General features: G+C 43.8%; 1 protein-coding gene across 1 annotated transcript; it reads left to right on the top strand.

The window, feature by feature from the left end:
- The first annotated feature begins 16,991 nt into the window (after positions 1-16,991).
- LOC128402923 (toxin 3FTx-Lei1-like) lies at positions 16,992-22,591 on the top strand. The gene is made up of 3 exons (XM_053367374.1): positions 16,992-17,205; positions 19,700-19,819; positions 22,332-22,591. The coding sequence occupies exons 1-3, from the start codon at positions 17,154-17,156 to the stop codon at positions 22,469-22,471; spliced, it is 312 nt and encodes a 103-aa protein (XP_053223349.1). The 5' UTR covers positions 16,992-17,153; the 3' UTR covers positions 22,472-22,591.
- The last annotated feature ends 1,135 nt before the right edge of the window (positions 22,592-23,726 follow it).

Raw genomic sequence — 23,726 nt, 5'->3', positions numbered from 1 at the left:
CCCATTTTTATGTTAGTGGCAAAAACCAACTTAATTAAAACAGAATTATATTTTTACACCCTTTGGATTCCCGAAGCCCTACCACCCCCTTTCCCGGTTTCGATCCCCAGCCAAAGTCCATCAGTCCATCCAAAATCAGCCTGGCGATCTCACATCCGAGGCACTTAACCCTCTCTCAATTTCTCTCTGTTATGCAACATTTTTGGACTGAAAACAACAACAACAGTTAACTGGCATTCACTGGATTGATTTCTGTTCCAGACTTGAGAGAGAGAAAATGAACATTGGCAATTTGCACTTCTGTTTGTTGTAGTTTTTGCAAGAATTCTCGGGCATCCATAGAACAGTTGGTTGCAGTACAATGCAGCATCTTGAGATGAGCTCTGCGGGATTTAATTCTGAACAAACATTGACAGAATCAAGCTGTGAGTCATATATGCTTAAAACTTTATAACACAAACAGACACCTCTCCAAATCCCAGGTGATAGGTACACTGGACAGAGAAATGCTTATTATTGTTACAACCCACTAACTAAACTTCACAGAGACATTTTATTCATTTTTTATTATTATTATTATTATTATTATTATTATTATTATTATTATTATTATTATTATTATTCTGCCCATGCTTCAAGGAGTTCAGGACAGTGCTCCTGGTTTTTCCCTATGTCCATTTTGTCCTTCTCATAACAGATTTGTTTATAATGTTATTTACAGTGGTACCTCGGGTTACATATGCTTCAGGTTACATACGCTTCAGGTTACACACTTCGCTAACCCAGAAATAGTGCTTCAGGTTAAGAACTTTGCTTCAGGATAAGAACAGAAATCGGGCTCTGGCGGCGCGGCAGTAGCAGGAGGCCCCATTAGCTAAAGTGGTGCTTCAGGTTAAGAACAGTTTCAGGTTAAGAATGGACCTCTGGAATGAATTAAATACTTAACCCGAGGTACCACTGTATATACATTTATATACCCCCCCTTCGTCATAAGATCTTGGGTCTTATAACAGATGAATAGATCTACTTCAAAGGCAAAACATGCATTGATTGCTGCACCCCAAATTATTATTACTGTATAATTGTAAAATAAAGTATAATATTAGAAGGATGTATGAGGTGCATGGTTGTAACAGGGCACAGCTGTGACTACCCCACTTCAGCACTTCTGAATTTGCCACTACAGCGCCGTTGTCAAGGGGAGAAGAACTGAGCCGTCACATCAATTTTGAGACTCAGGCAGGATAAGGCTAAGATTTAGCATCCCCACCCCCACCCTTTTCTCCCTTGATGAAATGGCCATTTTCTGCAACTTGCCTTTTGTATTTCTTGGCAATGTTCTTTCCTTATCCAATAAGTTCATGGTTTCGTAGACTCAATAATGCTTGATCTTAACAAAATCCTACCAGACCACTCCTGCATTTTCTGCACTTCTGTATTACAGCTGTTTTAGAATTTATCTGGATTACAGCTGTTTTTACTCCTGCATTGTAGGGGGTTGTAGAAGACCCTTGGGGTCCCTTCCAACTCTATAATTCTAAGGGGGGATAGGTCCTAATGATCTGGAATTCTTCTGGTTTTAGAAATCACAGCATGCTACTTGTAAGTGAATGTTTTACCACCATTTTGAGTTACAGATTATTCCTACCAAGGGCATGAGATATGAGGGGCCTTGTGTTTCAGTAATGAATTTGCACATTGATATTTTTAATAGATTACTGCTTAAGATCCAATATATAAACCCACCTCCATTCATCCTACAATCCAGTTTATAACCTTGACTGTAAATAGCACTTCATTCTTTGGCTGACTTTTGGATTCTCTGTTATTGCTGCAACTTCGTCCCACATTTTGAACCAGTGGAATGAAGATGTTGTACAAGATGCCAGCTGTCAGTTTCTTAGTTGCTCTCTGCTTGGAGACCATTGGTAAGTCTTTGTCTGCTCAGTCCAAATGAGGTGTCATTGCCACTAAAGCCGCAAGGCTGTGTAAACCTTTTTGAGAAAAAGTCTCAGTGAGTTCAGTAGGACTTAGTTCTGAGGAAGCATCCATAGGATTAAGCTGTGAATCTTTCACAAAGATCTTTCAGTGAAAGTCGAAGTCATAAGCTATGGGAACATTTTTCAGAGTGATCATAGTTGTTTCTTCAATGGTGGTGTGAACCCAGCTTTGCAACTTCCCATATGCACATATGCAGGCAAGCAGATAGGCAGGAATGCAAAGTCCAATTCACCATACACTCAAAAATCAAGGGGGGAAATGATTGGAAAACAAAAGGTCACTTGCAACTTGCAACACACACACACACACACACAAGAGAGAGAGAGAGAGAGAGAGAGAGAGAGAGAGAGAGAGATTCACTATAAACAGATTATTGTTCCTTTTTGAAAATATTTTTTATTAATTTTCAATTACAAAAATCCAATATATGCCACATTGTATCAATAACAAACAGATTCTTGTTCCCAAAGGTATTCTGCTGTGCCAGTTCTAAAGGTCATAGCCCCTTGTTTTAGAATTCCAATGTAAAGGCATCTTTTCCACCCTTGATAGGAAAAGCTACGTTTGTGATGGCTGTTTTGTAACAGCAATGAGCACAATCTATGCTTTATCTTGCACCTGGCATTGAAATGCAGGCAGTTCTGCACAGCTTCTCCTGCCTTCTTGCAGTTCCCAACAAGCCAGGTTTAGAGCAGCCACTTTCAAACCAATTCCCAGGCAGGTCTGTTGGCCACTAGCCATTCTTCCACAGGTTCCTGCCAGAAGCCCCAGAAAGGTGATCCCACACTGGGACTGAAATAGAACAGCTGGTACACTAACAGAAGAGGAAGTGAATGGGATTATATAGTCACCCCCTTTTAGGAGACCCAACAAGAGGAACAAGCTTATATTCTCTTAGTGGGGGTGGGGATGTCTGCCCCCAGCCTAACTGGACATGCCTGAGTCCCAATTTCTCCCCTGGGACCATTTACCCCAAACTGCTGTGGTCTAAACTACTGAGCCTCTTGGGCTTGGTGATCAGAAGGTTGGCGGTTTGAATCCCCACAACGGGGTGAGCTCCCATTGCTTGGTCCCAGCTCCTGCCAACCTAGCAGTTCGAAAGCATGCCAAAAAGTGCAAGTAGATAAATAGGTACTGCTCCGGCAGGAAGGTAAACAGTGTTTCCGTGCACTCTGGTTTCCGTCACGGTGTTCCGTTGCACCAGAAGCAGCTTAGTCATGTTGGCCACATGACCCGGAAAAACTGTCTGCGGACAAACACCGGCTCCCTTGGCTTGTAAAGCGAGATGAGCACCACAACCCCAGAGTCATCTGCGCCTGGACTTAATTGTCAGGGTTCCTTTACCTTTACCTTTTTACACACCCCCTGCCCCACACTTGATTTGATATGTGACATCAGGTGCTGGTCAGGTAGCAATGTGGCTGCCAATGTGCAATGCAGGGGGGCTTGAAGCATGCTCCTGATTGTGCACTGGCAATCAACTGATTGGCACTGGTTTTCAGCATAAAAGGATCAGCTGCAATACTGATCCCAGCAGAAAAGCAGAGCTGAACATTAGCAGTCACTTCAAGCCCTGTTTGGCTAGGCAGTCTCTGTTCACCTCTTGATATGGGCCCCCAAGGGTAGGGAAACCCAGGATCTGTCTTGCCAGCCGGGTCCTGTTCCCCACCCCTGTCTTAGTACTAAATGAGCAAGAGGCTAAGCCTAATTGGGCTAGGTTTGCCCCCTCACTGTGGTGTTCAGTGAACATGTCCACAGCAGTGGATGAAGGGACTCTGTGTTAAGAGCTTCAGTGTGTGAAGGAAGACTCGGGTCTATTCAGGTTCCCCTCTCTTGTAGGAGAACTCTAGTTGTGTGGACATGTATTGGTCACACCCAGAGATTATTTTCTAGAAAAATGGCACTGATGACATCACATCACATGCTGCCTGAACAGGTGGTTGGTGGGACTGCATAGTTAATCAGTGTATTGAATTCCCCCCCCCCAGAGGTAAAAGCGAATAGCAGAGATCTCAGGTGTCATGGCTGTGATGATGTACAACCGGACAATCAATGCGCAAAACACAAATTCACCTGTATTACTGAAAGCACTGGGTATTGTTACAACAGAATGGTGAGCTACGGTGAGTCTTAAAGGGAAAATGGGATGGGGAGTTGGATTTGACTGGCAAGCCAGATTATCTCCCTCAGCCATTGCAGACCAGGTTTTGACAGGTGAACAGAGTTATCCTACTTTCAGTCACCTGATGCCCAGTGAAGGCTGGCCTATTAGGGCCAAGGAGACACTGCCCCACCAAACTCAGTCTGCCCTCAGCCAGCCCTCACTTGCCCTGCTGAAATATACTTGGAGTCGAGTGTGGATTTCATGCTCTTTATTCAGCTCATAGTAGTGAGGAATGAAAGTTCCCCCAAAATATCTGCTTTATATATATTATTTACACAATTGGCCGCACGTGATTGGCTAATTCCTGGATTCTTCTGTAGGCCAATCAGCTTGCGGATTCACTTCCACCTGGAGCTGGATTGGGTGGCTCCTGCGGACCAATCATACTGCTGCATTGTTCTAGGACCAATCAGACTGCTGCATTCTGGACCCTATTGTTTAGGACCAATCAGACTGCTGCTTTTTTGGATCCTATTCAACTCAGTACATAACACCTGCCTTCTTAATTACAACCAGTCCAGAGGGTGAAACTGAGGGGTCAGCTTCCTCCTCCTGAATCTCAATGAGGAGGAGGATTGAGGGGGGAGGACACTTGAATTGGCTCTCTTCCATGAACTCTGGTTTCACTTACTGTCAGAGCTCCCTGCTTGCTGCCCCACCAGCCGCAAAGAGCACCAACCACCACAGACCAGAAGAAAAGGGAAAGGCACAGATAGCTAGATAAACTAGAGCAGAAGTAGACAACCTAAGGCCCAGGGGCTGGATGCAGCCCAATCGCCTTCTCAGTCCCGGGAATCAGCGTGTTTTTACATGAGTAGAATGTGTCCTTTTATTTAAAATACATCTCTGGGTTATTTGTGGGGCATAGGAATTTGTTCAAAAAAATATAGTCTGGCCCACCACATGGTCTGAGGGACAGTGGACCGGCCCACAGCTGAAAAAGGTTGCTGTGCCCCGGAACTAGAGCCATGTCTTTATTTGATATCAACAAACTGGGATCTGTAGTCATCCCCCATTGCAGAAACTAAAGCTTGGTCTGCCAACATTGGCTCTGTGTTCACCTACTGTTGGCCTGTCTGCTTTCGATGGGCACTAGCCACAAATGCTGATGTCACAATGACACCAGTTGACCTTTTTTTGCCCACATGGGTCTTACAAAGATAGTGCTTTGCATGGGGCATCTAAAGACCCAACAATCAGCTGGCAGCCGAATCTCACCAAGCTTCTTTGAAAGCATTGTTGGAACTTCAGAAGCCCCTTTCAAAGTGCTGACTTGTGGAGCACTTTGCTGTGGATTCACCCTTGCTGAACGCCATATGTGCCGAGTTAATCCTGTGTGGAACGCCCGCACTGCAACTTTGAGGCCAAATTAGATGTGTGACAGCAGCAAACCTGGGTGTCCTAATCAGGCGACTCCTGAATTCCTGTAAAGGGGCAAAGTGAATTAATGCAATTGGAGAAGTGTTTGTTTTTGAACCTCCTCAAATATTAGCGGTAGCAGTTGTACTTAGAAAAGCATAACTACATTTTTGCATGCCTGTCCAAATAGAGTTTTCTCACATTCGGGAATGTTTGAAATATTTCCACCACAAATTCGTTGCCACCCAAGGCTGACTCTTCTCTATTTTTGTCTCTTTTCATGGGCACAGATGATGCAACACTGTTCGTGGACCGAGGCTGCGTTGGTACTTGTATTCATCTACGACGAGATGCGCACTATAGGAATCTTACCTGGTGCTGTCGAACTAATTTCTGCAATACGGAAAATATCTGGCCCCATGATGTCCCAGCAGAGCTAATAATAACATAACAGCATAACAATGGTTTGAGTCAGGGATTCTGGGAGCTTGTGTAGCAATGTGCCCATTCTCTCCCCTACTCCCAATCACAACCCATCTTGTGGCTTTCTTTCTTGCATTGCTTTGTCAATGGAATTACATGTTACATTTATGTCATTTTTAATCCATGTTACTTTGTAAATACTATATAATGTTTCCCTTTATGTCACTACATCATTCTTCAAAGTTCATAATATTTTCTCCTTCATCCATTTTCTGGATGAAGCCGTGTGTATCAATAAGCCAATGAATTCATTTCTACTGCAGCCTGATTAATGCATATAATTTCACAAGATTTATATACCACTTGATTGTAATAAAATATCAAAGCAGTTAGTCTTGATCAATAGTTATGCTATACCCCCTGACTCACTGGGTTTCTAAAGTGCAATTTGCAAGACAGATTAGATCACCAACATCATTGTTAGATAAACCCACCAGAGTAGGAGAGGCATAGCTGTCAATGTTTCCCTTTTTTAAAGGGAAATTCCATTATTCCGAATAGGATTCCTCGCAAGAAAAGGGAAAAGTTGACAGCTATGAGGAGAGGCCCACAAGGACACTTTGCCAAGGGCCTCCTAAAACCTGGAGATGCCCCTCATTGGCAATGACAGTCACAAAAAGATATTGAACTAGGAACTCAGCTAGATCAGTAAAGAAAACTTATTTTATATGTGATATATATGCGATATAACACTGTGACACCAGATGGCGCTGTGGACTCCCATCTTTCCCTACCAGATTTTCCTGTATGAGGTTTGTAAAGGTAAAGGGACCCCTGACCATTAGGTCCAGTCGTTACCGACTCTGGGGTTGCGGCTCTCATCTCGCTTTATTGCCTGAGGGAGCCGGCGTACAGCTTCCGGGTCATGTGGCCAGCATGACTAAGCCACTTCTGGCGAACCAGAGCAGTGCACAGAAACGCCGTTTACCTTCCCGCCGGAGCGGTACCTATTTATCTACTTGCACTTTGATGTGCTTTCGAACTGCTGGGTTGGCAGGAGCTGGGACCGAGCAACAGGAGTTCACCACGTCACGGGGATTCGAACCGCCAACCTTCTGATCGGCAAGTCCTAGGCTCTGTGGTTTAACCCACACCGCGTATGAGGTTTACAATGCATTTAACTGAAACACTTCTTTGGTGTGCCTAGATATTGTTTTAAAGAGAATACTCACTTCATCTTTTTTGTATCATAGATAGAGTCCCACACCAAAATCAAATGTTTGGCCAACTTCCTGTTACAGACCTTGAGTGATGGAAGAGAATCATGGGGCAACCTGACATAGCCTGACAATCACCTGACAATCACCAGCCTGATTCTTAGGCTGTTCCTCCCAGCATGGGACCTAAACCTTATTGTTTTCTTTGTGTTTGGTCAGAGCTCACTGCTATTGCTTGCTGTCTATACAACAGCCAGGTGGAAGTAACTCATCATGTACCTGACACATGGTAGCTACTTTGAAAGACTGGAACAATCCACTCATTTATCACTTCAGAAATTCCCTTGTTTGTAGGTACAAAAGCTATGTTTATAGGTCACGCCTGTTTGTGTTTTCAGGTCTTCAGTCTCTTTACCATACATCTCTGGACAAAATAAGAAGTCATGAGAGAGGGGAAATGGGGTTTCCAACCATACATTCCTCTTGTCACCTTAACATGGAGACTGGGAATGGGACGGGTCTATGAGGGAGAGAACTGGCAGGCAGGTTTAACCTTTTCCTCACACTCAGATTCTCCACTGAAAATGCTGCAAGATACAGAGGGAAGATAATTTTGTTTGGTTCGCATTCTAAAACAAACTAACCTACATTATACCTTCCATGGCGGGTGGCGCTGCGGTCTAAACCACAAAGACTCTTGGGATTGCTGATCAGAAGGTCGGTGGTTCGTATCCATGCGATGGGGTGAGCTCCCGTTGCTCTTTCCCAGCTCCTGCAAACCTAGCAGTTCAAAAGCATACCAGTGCAAGTAGATAAATAGGTACGCTGTGACAGGAAGGTAAACAGCGTTTCCGTGTGCTCTGGCTTCCGTCACAGTGTCCCGTTGTGCCAGAAGCAGTTTAGTCATGCTGCCACATGACCCGGAAAGGTTTCTGTGGACAAACACAAACTCCCTCAGCCTGAAGCAAGATGAACACCGCACCCCATAGATGCTTTGGACTGGACTTAACCGTCCAGGGGTCCTTTGCCTTTACTTTTTTACCTTATACCTTCCACACTAATGCACAGATGAAGACATAGTTATCCTTTAGATTTCATACTTCTCTGAGTTGGTTACTTCCAGGTGCTACAGATTTTTCAACCTGTTTTTAAATGTACATGAAAAACATACCAGTCATGGCACCACAGCTTCCCTGGGTGCGGGAATCTGAGGGGAAGGGAGATCTAGCTAAAACAGGGTGTTCTCTCTCTGCTTGCCCACCCTTCCCATTATTCTCTTTCTGCCACCAGGTGAAAAAGTTTATTTCCTACAGGATGCCTTTTACCAATCACCCATAAAACCAGAGCTCCCCCCCCCCAGATGGGTGCCATTGCCATTATGAGAGAACAAGGGAGGTGTTCATGGTGAGTTCCGGCACCTCTTGTTCTAGAAAAATAGTAAAGGTAAATGAACCCCTGACCATTAGGTCCAGTTGTGGCCGACTCTGGGGTTGCGGTGCTCATCTCGCTTTATTGGTCGAGGGAGCTGGAGTACAGCTTCCGGGTCATGTGGCCAGCATGACTAAGCCGTTTCTGGCAAACCAGAGCAGCGCACGGAAACGCTGTTTACCTTCCTGCTGGAGCAGGACCTATTTATCTACTTGCACTTTGACGTACTTTCGAACTGCTAGGTTGGCAGGAGCAGGGACCGAGCTATGGGAGCTCACTCTGTTGCAGGGATTCGAACCGCCAGCCTTCTGATTGGCAAGTCCTATGCTCTGTGGTTTAACCCACAGCGCCACCCACATCCCTGTAGAAAAATAGCACTGCTTAAAACCTCATTTCTTCTCCTCCTTATTTCTCCTCCAGAACCCTGAAGATGGCCTAGACTTTGACTCTTGAGCATGGAGTGAAATATTAATGGAGATCACAAGTCATTGATGAAACAAAATCAACACTTTACTAATGGGATAAAAAAGTTGTTCTTAGAAACAAAAAGGTTTAAACATAAGACAGTTTACAATGCATACAAGCAATTTCTCCTAATGGAGCAAAAGTACAGCCAAACAAACATAGATGTAAACATAATCCAGTTTTCCCTATCTAGCCACAGTTCCTAAAGCTAAAGACCTATATCAGATTTGATCTTTCTTATGCACTCCAGCTTGTTGGGTCTCTCAGTATCCCTTTGTACCCTGAGATCACACCTTGATCTACACATCCCGTCTCATCTTCTAATATTTTGGTATTTTTACTAATATATTCATTTTTATGCACTCATTTCCCTTAAACGTGCATTTTATAAACACTGGTGGGAGAGCTGCATTGCAAACTTTGGACAAGGACAAATTTCAGAGAATGGCTACATCTTGGTTCTCTTATTGCTCCAAATTTGCTGGTTTGGGCTTTGAATGTGAACTGAATGGAATTTCTTTCCCATTCCCTAATAAAGGTAAAAGTACCTCTGCCCGTACGGGCCAGTCGTGTCCGACTCTAGGGTTGTGCGCCCATCTCACTTAAGAGGCCGGGGGCCAGTGCTGTCCGGAGACACTTCCGGGTCACGTGGCCAGCGTGACAAAGCTGCTCTGGCAAGCCAGCACCAGTGCAGCACAAAGAAACGCCGTTTACCTTTCCGCTATAAAGCGGTACCTATTTATCTACTTGCACTTAGGGGTGCTTTCGAACTGCTAGGTTGGCAGGAGCTGGGACCGAAAGACAGGAGCTCACCCCGCCACAGGGATTCGAACCGCTGACCATACGATCGGCAAGTCCTAGGCACTGAGGTTTTACCCACAGCGCCACCCGTGTCCCATTCCCTAATGGTCGGTGATAAAAACACACAGTCCTAACCTCAACCACATGAAGACAGTAAGATTGTTTCAGGCATGACACCCACACCATTTTTCTTCAAATACACGGCAAGCCTGCCAAATCTACACGAGTCTCTAACTGTTCTTCGCCCTCATAAAGCTCTTTTAAAAAAAGAAAAGAAAACTCACCAGGGTCAAGGTTGTAAAATGAAGTCCTCCAGAATTTGCTTCCCATCACCCAGAGCAAAGAGGCTGCAATGTCTCACCGGTTGCTTTTATTTGATTTTGAGGTCCTCGGCTTCTGTTCCTTCCTTGGAAGAAAGAAACGAAAAGATGAGCAACGTTCTGGCAATAGGCTTCTTAGCCCTGCTCTACCTTCATGCTGGTAAGTCACAGAGTCAAGAAGAACAAAGCGCTGTAAAAGGGACCTGCTTGGACAAAAGCCATTGGGGAGAGCTGAGTTAACTCAGACCACCCAGTCTTGAGAACCCCAGTGTTTGTTGAAGCTGCTATAGCTTACTGCTGTAGTGGAGAATAATAGTAACAAATGCATCTCAAATAATAGTGGAGAATCTTCTTTAGCAGTGGAGACTCCCTGCACAATTTCTTACCTTTTGCCATATGCTCAGCCTTTCTAAGTGTGAAGGCGCTCTTGCAAGTTGGGGGCTTGCATCTTTTAAGATGGTATGTTGACCATCAAAGATAAACACCCACTATCTATTACACAGGGGTCTGAAAACATTAACGCCCTGGCTGCATTTGAACACACTTTTCATAAGCGCCACCTTCATTTGGATACCTAACTGGACATTTGGATGGCCTATATTCCATCCGTTTCGGGGCCCTAATCTGGCCCACCAGTCCCTGTGGCGGTTTATTTCCTTGGGTAAAATCCCTCACAACTCCAACTCCAAAAAAGCAGCTCAACAACTTCAATCCTAAAAAAAACTTTGGTTGGCCCTTTGGTCGGCCCCCAAGGCCCTTCAGTTCATCAAATCTGGCCCTCTTTGAAAGAAGTTTGGACACCACTGGCCTATAATATATCAAGCTATATCTAAAAGCTAAGATTAATTATAGCAGGAGTGAGGAACCATTTTTATCCCGAGGCCCAAGTTTGCTTGAGCAAATGCTCCGTAATAAAGTTTAATTTTATTTTTTTCAGACCATGTTAAAATGTGTCGCGCGAAACTTAAATATTTGCCTCCCCCCTCACCACAAAAAGCCCAGGTAGAGCATTTTAAACCAGCAGTTCTACACTTAAATGTAAAGACAATTACTTTTATTTTTCGCTCTATAAGACGCACCAGACCACAAGACACACCTAGTTTTTGGAGGAGGAAAACAAGAAAAAAAATATTCTGAATCTCAGAAGCCAGAACAGCAAAAGGAATCGCTGCACAGTGAAAGCAGCAATCCCTCTTGCTGTTCTGGCTTCTGGGATAGCTGCACAGCCTGCATTTGCTCCATAAGACGCACACACATTTCCCCTTACTTTTTTGTAGAGTCTTATAGAGCAAAAAATACGGTATATGGGACATCTTGTAATTTCAAGTGAAGCTTCCAGAATTCTCTCTTTCCTTCATCCCTCATTGGGGAAAAATAGATTCCCTCTGAAATCAAGTACCCAGGTCTGGCCCAAGGCATGTTGGCACCAGAAGTGAACCACAAAATGGTTCCCCCTCTCCGTCAGTGAAGACGGAGTGGTTGAAGGTCTACATCAGGAACAGGGGGCAGGGCAGAGAAAGATCTGCACTGGGATCTGCTGCTCGTGTGGCTCCTGCTGCCTGAGCTTAGGCTATGTGCCTTGAGGCATGGTTTCTAAAAGTGAGAAAAGCAGGGACAAATGGGCACGGACATTTTCTCCCTAGCTTTTTCTAGTCAAAAGAGTTGCTTAGTTTTGCTTTTTTTAAAAACTGTTTCCTCTCCAAAGGTGGGATCCATTGCTAGTGACTTTAGACTGGCTAAGCAGAGAAGGTGGACAGAAGGCTCTCAGTAATTGGAAATATATTGATGCTATTGATTCCCTCCTGTGACAGGAGAAAGACTGAACCATGGCTTTGAAGGGTTTTTGTGGGGGGGGTCAGCATCTTGGATAGCTCCACCCCACTTTGCGCATAAGAGAACTTCCCCTGATCCCTTGTTGAGTGTGTTGGCAGGTTTTGCCTTTCCTGTAGCAAAACATCACAACTTTGGCAGTATCAGGCCTTGGGTGGAATCCTTTAGTCTATCTTCCTCTTTGCAGCGGCGATACCAGGGTTCCCTGTTAAAGGGGTTTCTGAGGGGAGGCTTTGACCGTACGCCGAGAGGTCGTCATTGCTCTTCCCTGCGACAACGGCGGCGTAACAGGGGCGGCTATCTCTGCTTGAACATATGTTCTCCAGAGCCGGCCCACCCCCCACACACACACTGGATAACCCTGATGTTCCCTAGATCCCCGGCTGGGGACTGGGGAGGGATAATGCCCATTGCCGGGGCCAAGGTCTACCCACATCTGAAATATAATAAAGTTGTGGCCAATTTAATCCCATAGCACGTTGTCTTGAGTCGTTATTCCACATGGGGGCCCCGCCCAGGGTTTGGGGGACTCCGCCTGTCCACACAATTGGAAATATATTGATGCTATTGATTCCCTCCTGTGACAGGAGAAAGACTGAACCATGGCTTTGAAGGGGTTTTTTGTGGGGGGGTCAGAATCTTGTATAGCTCCACCCCACTTTGCGCATAAGAGAACTTCCCCTGATCCCTTGTCGAGTGTGCTGCTTTTCATGCAGCTATGGCTGTCGCCTGTTCTAGCCTGGGGAGCCATTTTCTTTCTTTCTTTCTTTCTTTCTTTCTTTCTTTCTTTCTTTCTTTCGTTCTTTCTTTCTTTCTTTCTTTCTTTCTTTCTTTCCTGTTTTCATTCATTTTCATGGTACAGAAAATAATTTTTTTAGAAAACAATTGCTACAACAGTAAACCACAAGTAACTTGTCCTGATAAAATTACAGACTTTTTATCACGCCATGTGTTAAAGTTTCATTTGATTACTCTAAGAGATGATGACACATTTTCCCATTCTTAGTAGCCACTCACTTAATGTTTTCCGTTTCTCTTCATCTGGCTCAGCTGGAGCTCTAAAGTGCCTGGAATGTAAAAAAGTTGCACAAGATAACACCTGTACGCATAAAGAAAAAACATGCTCAGCGAGATTGTGGAGATTCTGCTATTCCCGGCTGAAGGTTGAAGGTGAGTCCAGGAGGCAATGATTACTTTTGGGATCCTGTGCACACAATGGAAAGAGAATTCTGCTGGAATAGTTATAATCCAGCTCGTTCTTAAAATACATTTTGCAAGATCTTGCTGCAGACATACAGAAAGCACTTTCTGAGGTTGCCTCCTATTGGTGAAGACCTACTGATGTTGGGGGGCTGTGCCACTCACCCTTGACATGTTATTTATTTTTTATTAATATACATTTTTATTAGTTTTTACATATATTTTCCAAACAGAACATATAATTTCATCTCATCTTATACAACGTTTTGGCTATTTTAGCCTGAGACTTCCATCAACCACGTCTAATGATTTTCAAACCTCATCTCTTAATCTTACATTTGATCCTAACTATTACTTTTAATAATCCATAGCTTAAAATTCATTCTCATGAATCATTTCTGCAATATTTCATATAGTTCTCCTTACAAAACTTATTGTAGTCCTACAAGCATAGTCAGTTGGTTACAATTGTCTTTCAGATAACGTGTATATTTACTCCAATCTTTCAAGAATTTCTGGTCCCACTGGTCACGTTTAATTTGTTTATCGATTGAATAGCTGCTTCTGTATACTGATATATACCCTTTGTATATCACTATATAAGCATACCAGTTTCCAGCCTCTCTCTTTCAAAAGACTGCAAGATAGGTAGGTAAGGTAATGTAAAGGACCCCTGGATGGTTAGGTCCAGTCAAAGGCGACTATGGGGTTGCGGCGCTCATCCTGCTTTCAGGCCAAGGGAGCTGGCATTTGTCCACAGACAGCTTTTTGGATCATGTGGCCAGCATGATTATTTTGCCATTGGCACAATGGAACACTGAGATGGAAGCCAGAGTGCACAGAAACGATGTTTACTTTCCTGCCATATTGGTACCTATTTATCTACTCGCACTGGCATGCTTTCGAACTGCTAGGCTGGCAGAAGCTGGGACAGAGCAATGGGAGCTCCCCCTATCATGCGGATTCGAACCACCAACCTTCCGATCGACAAGCTCAAGAGGCTCAGTGGTTTAGACCACAGTGCCACCCGCGTCCCAAGATAGGTAGATATTTGCTTGTCAACTGTACTGTTAAATACATAGGTGATCTGCCATGAAAACACTGCCACCGCGCTATCTCAATTGAAAAAAAAGAAATAGGAAATAGGGAGGGAAATGTGTGTTAAGGTTGCATTCCACTAAAGATGAAACCATCATTTTCATACTCTTGCCCCGTACAGTGGTACCTCTGGATGCGAACAGGATCCGTTCCGGAGCCCCTTTGCATCCAGAAGCGAACGCAACCCACTTCCGCGCATGCATGTGACCTCATTTTGACCATCTGCGCATGCACGAGCGGTGAAACCTGGAAGTTACGTGCTCCGTTACTTCCGGGTCGCCACAGTGCGCAACCCGAAAATACTTATCCCAAAGCTACTTCAACCCGAGGTATGACTGTAATTGGTAAGAGTTCGTCCTCTGTAAATGGCTGAAGTTTGTTACAGGGGAGAGAGACACAAGTCTAGAAATGTCATATCACTGGCAGAGATGACGAGCAGAATCCGAAACCAGGGAAGAGAAGCAGCGGAAGAAGAATGGAAAAAATTTAAGGACTATTTAAAGAAATATTATAAAATTAATGAAAGTTAAAATGATGTTGGATTAGAAAATAAATGGTTACTATTGGTAATGGATAAGATAAGGAGAATAAGTAAGATCAAACTAAGTTAAAATAAGGGAAGATTTGCTGAATAAATGATTAGAAATTGGAATACAGAAAAGGGAGGCATGAGGAAGTCGGGGAAGTAAGGTACAAGAAAATAAGATCTGAAATTGTACTTGTTTTTTTGTTTTTTTGTTGTGTTTATTGTATTGTATTGTTTTGTTTTGTTTTTGTTGTTATAAAAAAAAACCTTTAATAAAAAATTTTAAAAAAAATAGAAATGTCATATCACATGTCTATTGAATGTACCCAAAGGAAGCTCAGGAGGACCTTTCAGAGCTAACCTCCCCACTGTACTAACTGAGGCATTTCTGCCAATCCTTTTATAGTTATCATTAATGCAATTTATTTAGCTTGTTGTTGCTTACTATTAAAAAGAAAGAAACTCCATGTGACTGGGGTTTTTTTTGTTTTTTGCTTTAATCTTGCAAGTCTGTTGGGCCATTGTGTACCAGGAGACATCTGGAATGCATGCAGTTCTCAGTTAAGGAAGAGGCAAGGGCAACTCAGCTCCAATATCAACCCAAAGCACCCATGGGCAGGGACCAGCTCCCTGGAATATCCCAAGGGTGTGGCTCACAATGGCAATGAATGTGTTAAAAGGTAAAGGGACCCCTGACCATTAGGTCCAGTCGTGGCCGACTCTGGGGTTGCGGCGCTCATCTCGCTTTATTGGCCGAGGGAGCCGGCGTACAACTTCCTGGTCATGTGGCCAGCATGACTAAGCCGCTTCTGGTGAACCAGAGCAGCACATGGAAACGCCGTTTACCTTCCCGCCGGAGCGGTACCTATTTATCTACTTGCACTTTGATGTGCTTTCGAACTGCTAGGTTGGCAGGAGCAGGGACCAAGCAATGGGAGCTCACCCCGTCACGGGGATTCGAACCGCCAACCTTCTGATTGGCAAGTCCTAGGCTCTGTGGTTTAACCCACAGCGCCACCCCCTTCCTAATCCTACTGGTGGTTACATGGTAAGAGAGGAAAGGTTCTTTGGGAGGAAATACGCTTATCAAGTTGGGGTGTCCCATGGTACATTTTTGTCTTTCTTTCTCTTTTATCCAGGCGCCACCTCAAGTGTGGATCGGGGATGCTCTGTGGTTTGCCGCAGCATAAAGAATGTTAAAAGTCAACGCGATGAGAAAATGATGTGTTGCGTGAGAAACCTTTGCAACACTCACAACTTGTGGCACAATAAATAAACCATTCTGATTGGATAGATGAAGAATAAATCTTTATTGGGAATGAATTTATGTTTTTGACTGAATTTCCACAGTAGCAGACTTATGAATGCAAAGGTTGGGAACCTTTCTCAGCCTCAAGACCACATTCCCTTCCGGGCATTATTCCAGGAGCCACAGAATCGTGGTGGGCAGGTCCTGAGAAAACAATTACTGTAAATTTTACCTTTGTGCAGTAGACTAAACTCCATGCACACACACACACACACACACACACACACACACACTCCATCCTCCTTTCAGACAAGCAAGAGGCCATTATCAGAGTTTCAAGGAACACTCCAGTCAAGCAAAAATACTCATGGAAACTGTTGAGGTGTGTGGCTTGGAGAAAGTTTTGAGGGTCAAGCACAGCGGTTCACCAGGTCTGAAGTTCCCCCAACACTATGTTCACACATGGCTCTTAACAGCACATGCACAATGAGAACCGGTGAAATTTGATGCAGGATGATTCACTGAGGTAGAAGGTAGAATAGAATAGAATAGAATAGAATAGAATAGAATAGAATAGAATAGAATAGAATAGAACAGGCAACTTGCTTGCTTAGAAAAAGCTGTTACAGTTTCTTCTCCCTTCCACTCAGAGCAAGATGACCATAGTATCAAAGAACTTTGTGGTTGGAAGAGACCACATTTTCAGGGTGGTCATTTGAGAGACTCCAGGACTGTTGGGCTCATTTGACTTCATCTCTGAGGTCCATCCTTGGCCTCAACTCTGGCTCAGCCTCATGAAGAGTGAAGGCCTCAGACACCGTGAGGAACACCCACCCACACCATTCTTCCTCAGGAACATGACAGACCTTCAGATAATACATGAGTACCTTGCTGTCCTTCATGCTCAGTGCCCACAATAATAAGGCTCTAATAATAAGGAGGATGGCCAGTGAAATCCACCCACTTTGTTCTTCCCATCATCCAGTATAGAAAGATTGCCACTTCGCACTGTCCCCTTATATTTGAGGTCCTTGGCTTTTCTTCCATTGTTGCTTGGAGGAAGGAACTCAGGATGAACAAGGCCTTGGAAATGGGCATCTTAGCCTGGCTGTGCTTTAACACAGGTATGTCCCAAATGCAATACAAACAAAACATTAGAGAGTAGCCTTTGCCAACCCAGTGCATTCTAAATAATTATTATTATTATTATTATTTATTTATTTATTTATTTATTTATTTATTATTTGTACCCCGCCCATCTGGCTGGGTTTCCCCAGCCACTCTGGGTGGCTTCCAACAAAGATGAAAAATACACTAAAATGTCACATATTAAAAACTTCCCTGAAGAGGGCTGCCTTCAGATGTCTTCTGAATGTCAGGTAGATGTTTATCGCTTTGACATCTGATGGGAGGGTGTTCCACAGGGCGGGCGCCACTACCGAGAAGGCCCTCTGCCTGGTTCCCTGTAACTTGGCCTCTTGCAGTGAGGGAACCGCCAGAAGGCCCTCGGAGCTGGACCTCAGTGTCCGGGCAGAACGATGGGGGAGGAGACGCTCTTTCAGATATACTGGACCGAGGCCGTTTAGATACTTTGGACTACAGCTGCCAGCACCTGTGCTGGTCACTTGATAAGCAAAGGCACAGGTCTTCCACTATGGGTCATGGCCTGACCCAATCTGGGTTGCAACAGGAGCAGTGCCACTTTGCAAATATATTATATGAAGTTAAGAAATGGGTCTTGTTTGGGTTAAAAGTGGGTACTGGGTCTGAAAAGGTTGCCTCTCAATTTTAAATTGATATTTAAATCTTGCTTGCATTGCTTCCTGGGTATATAATGAAATTCTTACCTTGTTGTTGTTGTTGTTGTTGTTTATGCTGTGTTATCATTTATTGCTACTACTTTATGAGGCATCCAAAGAACTTCTCTCCACGCCTTACTACATTCCTGAAGTAAGCATCAGCTGCAGTTGGGTTTTTCCTGGAGTTGTCTTGTTTTCCATTCCACCCCTTTCTTTCTTTTTGAAGCCCACAACATCCTCTCAATGTTTCTGTTTTATTTCTGCACACTCGGAGGAGGAGGTGACCTGACACTGATTATTATCAGGTAACCTGACACTGATTATTATCAGGGAAGCTTCCTGCAAACATTGACAGAGGTATGAACCAGTCACTATTGCCTCCTCACATGGAACAAAGTAGATTTTTAAAAGGGTGGGATACTTCTCCGCTGCTGTGCTCTAACATAAATTAATGTAGCAGAGTTCTTCAGTGTTCAGCAGGTGACATTTTGGGTATCTTGGCTTTTTGCAAAGCCCACGAACATAGAGAAAAATAGAAATATATGACAATACAGAGGTATAAGTGATACAGAACTGCAGAAACAACAGGGCACAGGGTGACCAAAGGTTTGTGGGGGCTCTGATATGATGTTTGGGAGGGGGTCTTACTGACAATGCATCCTGACTGGCGGGGGGAGAGATCCATAAATTACCCCAATTCATCTCTTAGGGTTGACACATAGCTTGGTAAACACAGTTCTCAAGCAAGAAGCATAGTTTGTTTGCTCTTAAATGATGCATCTGTGCAGTGCTTTAAAAAAGGGTGAAATGGCTCTGGAACTCACCTTGAAGTTGTTACAGTAAGTGCCACACTTTCAACATTTTGGGGGGGTGGGAGGTGCCGGCGCTGAATACCCTTGAGTACCCCCAGGGAAAAACCCACTGCATCTATGTATCCTAGTAGGCTTTGTGTTGGTTTCAACATTCTTCCTGTGAGAAAAGGAAATGAGCCTCTTTTATGATGGTGTTGACCATCTGATGTTTTTAGAAGCAGTCCTACTAATTTTAAAAAACAAAACCATAAAACTCTCCTGCTCATTTCTTCAAGGGAACTTTTTGTTGTTGTTAATTCAATGCTTTACTGGATTAATCACTGCAGCCCTAATGCACATTGATCCCTAGCTTGATGTGTTGCTTTTGAGACAGGCACGTCCATTTCCTATGTATCTTTAAATTTTCTGAATTTGTACATGACTCAGCACTCTCAGGATGGCCTATATAATGCCTCAGATTTGGCCCCTAGTATCAATTTTCTACACTCCTTAGTGAGTGCTGATCTTATGCTACTTGATGTACCTGTTAGGACCATTCATATGGTATGTATTTATTATTCATGATTGGTTATGTTTACAGGATTGTCATTCTTATATTTATAGGATTGTTACAGGATTGTGACTGTTGAAAGGCTTGTTTGCCTCTTTCAGTACCGATGGACTATATTGTCTAATTTTGTTCATGCAACAGTGCTGTGTTTCTATTACATATTCTCTGTTTAAGAAATGCTACGCTTGGAGCTTCTATTATCACATGATTACAGGATTGGGACTATTGAAAGGTTTCTTTGCCTCTGTGATATTGATTGACTACCTTCTCTAATTTTGTTCATACAATGTTGATTTTGTTAGTATATTATTAGCCACGTGTTGCCTGTTATTGCTTAAGTTTGTCTGTTTTTGCAACACAGGGGATTTCCTTTGTTACTTTTCCAATGTTGGCCATCGGGCAAATTCTCTGAGCAGCCAATTGCTTACTGTTTCCCCTGTGTCTTCATCTTGCCCAGCTGGAGCTATCACATGCATTGAATGTAAACGTGTTGCTGAAGATAACTCTTGCATGGTGCCTGAAACTCAGTGCAGTTCCCCATGGCAGAACATCTGCTTCACTCGTCTCACTACCCAAGGTGAATCCAGAGAAGGCTGTTATTCTTAGAGAGCATAAAATACTCATTCTCTTTTTCTTCTCTGTCAATGAATTTTATTGATTTTCATTAAAAAAAACAAATTAACATTAAATTTAATACATACTTTAAAAAGTTGTCCCCAGCCTTTTTCCATGGTGGTGTTAAGCCCACCCTTCTATGCTGTATTACATTAGCTATTCCACAGTAATTTCATTACTATTATATTTTAGTTTCCATCTGCTGCTCAAAATTAAATCCTGACCACAATGCCATTTAACATATGATATTTCAAGATGACCAAATAGGGAGTTTATTCTTCCAAGTCCATGTCATCCCTTGAACACTTCTTTCCTGTCATCTTTGCCATGTTCACATAGATTTTAAAAATACTTCTTATGTTGTCATTGCTTCTGCTTCCATCCTACGCATATGCGATGCCTGTATTCATTCTCTATGACACTCTGCTATGCAGACAGACAGCCCTTTCCTATATGTTTGCCAGTTGACGGGGCTCCTATGCTTTACACAGCTCCACAAGAAGCTAAAATTCCCCAGATAATCAGCACCTGTTGTCAAATTCACAGGAGAGCTGTCAGGTCAAGCTTGCCAACCAGGGGCAGCCCATCCTGTCTGAGGCATAATGGGAAAGTACTGCCCCCCGTTACCCCCACTGCCACCCCGTAGTCACCCTGCCAAAGCCTCACTTACCAGGGTTACACAGTGGCAGCAGGGATGGGGGGTCACCCTGCAGGGTTCCCCCTCCCCCAAGGTTGGCTGCTTCACTCCAACTTATGGGCCCTGCTGCCAATCCTGCAATACTTTCCAATATTTCCTAGAGGATAACAGATTCTGTTGTACTTACCCCAATTCTCTGAACCAAAAGAGGTTTGGGGTTTTCCCCCCAAGGACTTCCTGCAGGCAACTGGCTTTGTGCAGCACAATATCATACAATCACACATTTAACCTGTGCGATTTCAACCTTACCCCTGTTGAAGGCTGTCTGGCTGAAATTGTGCAAGTTAAATGCAAGCGAGTGGGAGAGCTTCAAAGCTCCTTTTGTGCTGAGTCCACTTGCGGTTTTCCAGCATCGAACAAGATTTTGAGCTATCCACTTTGCTTGGACAAGGTCTGCTAAGCACACAGGCTCGGGGGTGCCTTTGCGAGATCTCATGGGGCCATCGAGGTTCCTGAGAGATCTCTCACAAGCGTCCTAAGCGTTCCGGACCCAGTGTGCTGAGCAGACCTTCCTTCCAAGCAAGGCAAAGATGTTAAAAGCTCTCTTTGTCCTGGCTCCACTTGAATCGCTGAATGCAGAAAGAGTTTTTAAGCTCTCCACCTTACTTGGGGCACAAGGACTGCTTGGTGCACAGGCTCTGGGAATGTTGGGAATGCTTTCTCTGTCCCCTCCACCTGCTAGTCATTGTGCAGTTCCAAGGGTCTGAGTAAACATGTTTTTTGTGACTACTCAGAACCCTTGGAACCGAGTCCCATGTACGATGTGATCATACTGCATTATACAAGTTGGGCACAGATGGAGGCTCACAGCTTTAAGCACTCCAAAAACATGCCCCAGATCTGCCAGAGTTCCTCTTAGCTCCCTAATTTCCAGGTTGCAACTAACCAAGCTGTTTTCTTCCAAAATTCACTATGAATGAGCACATTCCAGGGTGGTTGGTTGGGCCAAGCCCACTCCTAGAAACTCCATGGCCATTTCCTTAGTCACGTAGAGGCCAGTCACTCTAGGGCAGTGTTTCTCAACCTGTGGGTCCCCAGATGTTGGTGGACTACAACTCCCATCATTCCTAGCCAGCATGACCATTGGTCAGGGATGATGGGAGTTGTGGTCCAACAACATCTGGGTTGAGAACCGCTGCTCTTGGGGGATCAGTGCAAATCACCCCACAAAAGGAAAAACTGGACTCTTTGACAGGCCATCAAAGCAATCACAAGCAGTCCTAGTGTTTTGGCCAGTGTAGCATACTTAATTCCTACAGTCAAGAGACTGGAAAGGACTTGGTGGTCATCCAGCTCAACCCTTAATCTCATTACAATGGTTTGGTTTGCATGCTCATTAAACAACAGCTCTATAATGACTTGGAGTATACCAAATGAGTAACACACTGAAATGGTTGTTTGGCCCCAACTCCTGCACCCTTTGCACCTCCGATGGGATGCATTCGTATGAATCCCGGAACTGTGTTCTTTCAAACATAGTGATGAAATGACACCCATCTTGGTGTCAGGATAGGTACTATTAAACAGGAGCCAGTTCGAAACATGCTTCTACACCCAGGTCAGCTAACTGTATCTTCAGGACCAGCTTCTACTGACACACAAGGAGAGCCAATGGATTTTAAAAGAATTTCGTTGTTATGGTGTACTAAACACAACACCAGAATTTGTACAACTCTTGCTCCCTCCTTCAAAAAAATAAAACTAAAAATAATTGGTAAAGTGGTGTTCTGCAAATGGGTGAAGTTTCTTAAATGCTAAACATGCTATCCCTTTCCAGATGGTGTCTCACCAATTGTGGACCGGGGTTGCACTCATCTGTGCCATAGTATAAAGAGACCGAGAGAGAACTATCAAGAAACTATGCGGTGCTGTATGAGAGACCTTTGCAACACCCACAGCTTCTGGACCAACCATTAATACAGTATAAAAAGGAAAAAGAATACTGACCAGGGACAGATTTGTTAAATCAGGTGGATTCTCAGAACTTCTGGCTTTTGAACTGGTCTGTTAATAAAATGCAGCAATTGAGAAACACAATATTCTTACAGGGTTTTTTCCCCTCAGCCAACTGTGTCATGAAAACCATGGAAACGTTTTTCAGTGCCTTGCTACAGTGCAAATCATGGGAGGCTCCCCCACAGATTAAATTATTTGCTATGTGCTGAAAAGGATAGGGGAGAAATTTGATTCACATTACATTTAATGGAGAACAATGTAATTCACACTTTCTAAAACAACACATGAACTGTAACACAGCCTTCCTCCATAAAAACTCACACTTCTCTGAATTTGGTAAAGCAGTTATCCAGCTAAGTACCGTAATTTGTACAAACATGCATGTAATAAAGTAAAATGTGCATTAAAATGCATGCGATAGTGAAAAAACCACACAAAATGCATTTGATTAGGGAGCAATACTTTGCAAAAAATGTATATACCTTGGAAGTTGAACAGAATCCGTTCCAGAAGTCCATTCGACTTCTAAAACATTTGGAAACCAAGGCGCAGCTTCCGATTGGCTGCAGGAAGCTCCTGTAGCCAATCGGAAGCTGCGCCAGACGTTTGGGTTTCAAAGAACGTTCACAAACCAGAACACTCAATTCTGGGTTTGCGGCAATTGGGAGCCAAAATGTTTGACTCACAAGGCGTTCAGGATCCAAGGTACGACCGTATTGGGCAAAATTACGTACAGACATGTGTATATTAGGAGAAATTTTCACAAAAACAACAACCCTTCTCCCCCACAAATGAATGTGGATAACTTTACTTCAGCCTGAAAAACAAGAGAAACCAAAACTGACAGATTCACTCATACCTATTTTCAGACATTCTTTTGTGCAGTTCCTTCATTTATGGAAGTTCGGAAAATCCAAGGCTGAGGCTGAGGGCTCACCCAGACTTTTGTTTGCCCCATGCCTAGAAAGCATGGGTCCGAGTGGTTTTCTGCTTGTTCCACACTTTCTAGGTATGGGTCTGAGTGGTTTTGCCCTAGCCTCGTTACTTTCCCTGGAAAATAAGAATGATAATGTCAGGAATGTGGCCTGGACCCCAGGACCCAGCAGTAGAGTTATCCTCAGAAGAGGAAGAAGAGTTTGGATTTGATATCCCACTTTATCACTACCCAAAGGAGTCTCAAAGCGACTAACATTCTCCTTTCCCTTCCTCTCTAACA

The sequence above is a fragment of the Podarcis raffonei genome, chromosome 15, assembly GCF_027172205.1.
Source record: "Podarcis raffonei isolate rPodRaf1 chromosome 15, rPodRaf1.pri, whole genome shotgun sequence".
Classification (NCBI taxonomy): Eukaryota; Metazoa; Chordata; class Lepidosauria; order Squamata; family Lacertidae; genus Podarcis; species Podarcis raffonei.
Note: the sequence above shows the minus strand (reverse complement) of the source record. Positions and strands in the feature narration are given on the sequence as shown.